Here is a 4,913-nt window from a genome sequence, read left to right as displayed (position 1 = left end):
TTCCCCTTTTTTTTGTCATCTCTTTGTTGCGTCGGTCTAATCTCTTTTTTTTCCCTGCCCGTCAGACTTCTCTATCTTATTAACATGATTCTGACATCTCTCTTGCTAGTTGCATTTAAAAAAGGTTTAGAACCGAAATCCTGCACTACAAAACAGCTGTGGCAGTTGCTCCTTTGGGCTGGTGGGCCGTGCGATTTGAGGCCTACTATCGGCCCTTTGGTTTCTAGGGAGTCAGATCTCGGTCGCTCTCTTCATCTCTCTCCGTTTGCTCCAACCAGTTCAGAGCTCAGATTCCAGCGGCGGCGGCTATCTAGAGCTTTTTCTTCCCCCGTTTTGCTGCACCGGAAAAAAATAAGAAGAAAAAACTCGGGCGTCTCAACTCTCAAGAACCAAATCATGGAAGGAGGAGGCAGCAACACGCCCTTCTCCAGCACCGGCACCACCACCCTCCCCACCACCCCTTCTTCTACTGCGGTATTCCTCTTCTTTACCTTCTCTGTACCCATCCCCTTGCCCTTGTCTGGTCGCCTTTTTAGTTGGTTTGCTGGAATCTAGGTCTTGTTCCGTTTGTAGTAGTCCTTAGAAATGGCGCTGTAGTCCTTAATCATCTCCTGTTGCCATGTTGTATGTCTCTGCACCGTTGTTTCGTTCGCCCCCACCACCACTAGGGGATTAAAGAAACAGGAACCAGGAGTTCAGCCGTTTCTATTCAATGGAAAGAGGCACTGTTTCATCTCTGAGTGCAATCTAGTTACTGAATTTTTTTTTTTTTTTACTGAGTTCTATCCCTGTGTAAAATGGTAATCTTGTGTGAGAGAGATTCTTGGAGGGTACGGTTAAGCTTATATGTGCTGTGGGACTTAAATTTTGCATATCTGTTGTTGCCTTTTTGGTTGGGCGGCATGCACTTCTAAGTACACAAATGCCTAGTACGCATCTGATTTTAGCTGATAGGATTATGATGTAGTTCACTGATCAAAGGCTGATTCTGCTAGCAAGCAGAACGAGTTAAAAAATGGGGATAAGGATGCTGCCATTGATGCTGAAATAGCGAGACTGAACAAGCTGCCAGCCCATAGTTCATACGCGATACACCGCATGAAGGTGCTAAACAAACTTCGTCATCTGATGTCTATCAAGGTGAGCCCACGTTTCTTTACTTTCTGGTTTCTGCATGAGATATTTTGATTCATTCTTACCTGTATGATCCTCTTTTCTTTTATCACCTCAATGCTGGTAGTGTGTGCCATTGCCCTACGAATTGTCCATCCAGCAGATAGCACAAAGTTCAGCCTGCAGCATGATGTATCGTATTTTCCAAGATTTGACATTAGGGAAAATAATGTTTATACACCTCATCAAAATTAAATGATGAGCAACATTGCTGCTGTCTTTTTCTAGAACTGGAAGCATGTTTATATTTGTTTCTCATAATCTGGATAAAATAAACAGATTGCTGGACTGCTGCTTTCGAAGAACTAGTCCCAAGACCAAATACACAGCACAGATTGTTTGAAGTTGGCCCTAGAAATGGAAGGTTCTTATACCCAGTAGTAGTCGTAATTTAGTATAATTGTACTGTTTATGTTTTTTCATAATGAACATCTTCATCATAGATACTTGGCCCATTACAAATATATGAAGAAACCATAGGATATAACAGGGGAATGACCAATGGTTTAATTGGATTTCCCGTCAATTGAGTGGTAAACTTATGATACCCTAGTGTAAGTGTGGGGATTTAATATACTCTATCCCGATTAGCCCTTTTTTGTTAGTGAGGAAAGGGCTAAAATTAACTACAATAGGTTTGGCATCTGAGTGTTTATACCAGTTGGGGGCGGAGGTGACTATTAGCTTCATAAACTTTCTGTACTTTACTTACTACCTCCATTTCCAAATACTTGACACTTTTGACCATTTTACTTGTTTCAAAATATTTCACACTTCGCGTATTCTGATATGTAGTTTCCCATTTTGCCCTGCAAGATATATTCTTTCTTCCATCCACTATGCCCTAAGAACATTTGAATAACTTTTTGAGGTGTTTGTCATTTCATACTAGACAAAGTGAAGCACCTTGGTAAGGGTGTCTTAGGGTCTGTTTGTTTGAGATTCTGCTTTTGGCATTGCTGAAAAACTGCATTTGGATTTTAGCTGTTGGCTTTTACAACATTTTTTTGGCTTCCCAGTACATCACTTTTCAGAAAAGCTACTCTCAGGTAGCTTCTCAGTTCTTAGTTCATTTCCTCAGAAGAAGACTTCTGCCTTCTCCAGAAGCCACTTTTCAGCGAACCCGTTTATTTGAGCTTCTAGCTTCTAGGTTTCTGACGGAAGCAAAAGCCAGAAGCAGGTTGAAACAAACAGGCCTCAAAGTTGCCAAGTATTTGGAAATAGAGGGAGTAGTTTTTTCCATTGTTTTAGACTGCAAAATAGCATATCAGACATGTTTAATTGGTAAATTGAGATATTTTTTGACACTTCTAGTTTCAGCATGTTCATACATCAAGGCTTTTGTAACTGTGGCCTCTTTCTAGAATCATGCTAGGGCTGTTACATCTTGGATTTATCTAGAGTTAGGTATTTTTTACTGTTTAAGTATTGTGGCAACATGATCAAATAGACCGAGTCACCGAACACATTCCATGAGGTGCCAATTTGAAGTTCCCAGCAAAAAGATAGAATGCTAATTCCAGATTAGTTTCAGAACATGAATGTTGTTGATCGCTTAACATTGCCAATGGGTTTGATCTCCACAGATCCTGATGAATTTTAAAATTAACTGGTTGCCCTATTTGCAGTTTTGCTGACATGAATAAGTTATTGTTTCTCTTCAGCATTAGACACTAATGCATTATTACTGGATTCTTTAGATTCTATCTTTTGACAGGACCAGATCTTGTTGAACCTTCTTTGACTTGTGTCCTGAAACCTCAAAATTGTAAAAGCCACTCCCACGTTTTATTTTTTACAGAGAACTTAAGATAGTTATAAACAAAACTAACTTTACCAAACAACTAGAATGCTATATGTTATCCTAACCAAATAACACCATACAGCTTCTCTAAATCATATCATCCAATCCATCACTTGAACTTCTGGCGATAAAAAGGTTTTATTTATGCCTTTATTTTGATTGGTTATCAAAAAAATTTGCCAAGTTTTTTTTTTTTTTTTTTGACTTTTTACATTCTGCGTTGCAGAGATCCACGTCTCAAGATGAGGAGCTTGAACTTCTTTTTGCAAGCCTTTCCATCTAAAGTCTATCCCCAATATGTCGATATTTTAACCCTGGTAAGCAACTTGTCGTTTGATTAAGCAAGTTTTCATTTCAGTAGTTTTGCATGTAGGGATGTATTTGATTCGATGTAGACAGAGTTGATCCTCACTTTTATATGTCTAGTCTTTTAGCTAGATTAATTTTTTTATTTAATTTCAAGTGGTCATACTTGAATAACACCATATTTACCTGCAGGCGAGCACACTGTTTTGACATTTCTACTATTTTGTTGTTCCCTCCCATAACATATTTCCAATAGTTTTTGAGTCCGAGGAGATCCCAACTTCTCTGTATCAAAAAATGTTGGGAACTTGTCAGGGTGTGGCGTGTTATGTTCCTCTTGACCTGGACGATATGTAATGGTGAATTATATCATATACATGTAATCAGTTGTATACAAATGGGCGCTTGTAACCCATAACTGGACTTGCTATTGCGGACAAGTATTAATTCCACTAAATAATCATGGCATTGGTTGTTGCACCATTGGATTTGATATTCTGGTAGTAAAACATGCACATCGCCATAGTAAGGATGGTTCATTCTTATTATTGAAGTACCCGAAACTGAAATTGGAGTGCAAAGTTCATGTGCATGATAGTTAAGAGAGATTCATTCAGGTCAATTCAAGTGCAATACGTTTGTGACTTGAGCACCAATTAAAATCATTCCTCTTATTTGTTTCAGATGTATCATGGTATATTATAGTGTTTCTGTTTTGTCGTGGCATCTTAATTTAGGCAATGGAAATTAAACTTTGTAGGAATAATTTTGGTTCAAATTTGTAACATATACTTACGTTGAAGAAAAACAAATGGACTTGTGGGCTGCTCGGATTTTGCAGATAGTTAAAAAGTATACTAGTTTAGTTGCTTAGTTCCCGTAGCAATCAAGAAAAATTCCTATGATTTAGCTTAGCCCTAATCTTTTCTTCGGGCGCAATTATATCTAATATTGAGGAAGGTGACCTTTGCTCAGATGGTTGAACTTTAATGTGTATTGTGACGCTGGTAACATCTGTGAGAGCCACGGTCGCATAACCCAACGTTTCGATTCCCAACCATGGTCCATGGGTTGGGTGCTTACCTGTGTCGACTTTTTATTATGATTCTTTAATTGAACCCATGACTTGTTGGTTAGAAGCCTTAAGGTATCTCTATTACTCAGTTATCACTGCTCTCAAAAATATATGGGACTGGCTAGTTGTTTGTTGACAGATTATTTGCCATCAAATTTGTTGAATTTTCGATCCGTGGATGAGAATCTAATGATCCAGATCCCCTTCACCTCTTTAACTCCCAAGCGCCCAACTCCCTGACCTCATTCACTCCATGTCGCCGTTTCGCCCTCACCCACGCGTCGCCTTGCTGACGTTGTACACAGCGTCGGCGCGGCCCACCCACCTCTACCTCACCTCCCTCCTTTGTAATTGCCCCTCTCATTCTTCCTTCGAGCCGGCTTTCGTTCGCCCTCGCCTCCACCATCGCTCCGCTCAGCTCCGGCGCCGCTACCATCGCCAGAGTCGCCACCCCGCGACTGCTCCCTCGCTAACCTATCTGCTATGCTTGCCCCCGCTGTCACCGTAGCCCAACCAGCGGTCCACGACCACCCATAGTGGGCAGCACCCCTGCCG

At 40.4% G+C, this 4,913-nt stretch overlaps 1 protein-coding gene across 2 annotated transcripts; it reads left to right on the top strand.

Annotated features, from left to right (window-relative positions):
- The first annotated feature begins 258 nt into the window (after nt 1–258).
- LOC133912817 (uncharacterized) lies at nt 259–3,763 on the top strand. 2 transcript variants are annotated; one of them, XM_062355736.1, is made up of 4 exons: nt 259–474; nt 982–1,140; nt 3,204–3,294; nt 3,476–3,763. In XM_062355736.1, the coding sequence occupies exons 1-3, from the start codon at nt 397–399 to the stop codon at nt 3,258–3,260; spliced, it is 294 nt and encodes a 97-aa protein (XP_062211720.1). In that variant the 5' UTR covers nt 259–396; the 3' UTR covers nt 3,261–3,294; nt 3,476–3,763. The 2 variants fall into 2 exon arrangements, with proteins under 2 accessions (XP_062211720.1, XP_062211721.1); XM_062355737.1 differs by having other exon boundaries at nt 261–474; nt 1,003–1,140.
- Nucleotides 3,764–4,913: the final 1,150 nt, after the last annotated feature.

Source organism: Phragmites australis, chromosome 3 (assembly GCF_958298935.1).
Source record: "Phragmites australis chromosome 3, lpPhrAust1.1, whole genome shotgun sequence".
NCBI classification, from domain to species: domain Eukaryota; kingdom Viridiplantae; phylum Streptophyta; class Magnoliopsida; order Poales; family Poaceae; genus Phragmites; species Phragmites australis.
This window is presented reverse-complemented; position numbering and strand designations above follow the sequence as displayed.

Coding starts and splice junctions, on each gene's coding strand:
- LOC133912817 (XM_062355736.1), top strand. CDS start 397: ATGGAAGGAGGAGGCAGCAACACGCCCTTCTCCAGCACCGGCACCACC. Junction 475..981: donor CCACCCCTTCTTCTACTGCG/GTATTCCTCTTC, acceptor CACTGATCAAAG/GCTGATTCTGCTAGCAAGCA. Junction 1,141..3,203: donor GTCATCTGATGTCTATCAAG/GTGAGCCCACGT, acceptor TCTGCGTTGCAG/AGATCCACGTCTCAAGATGA.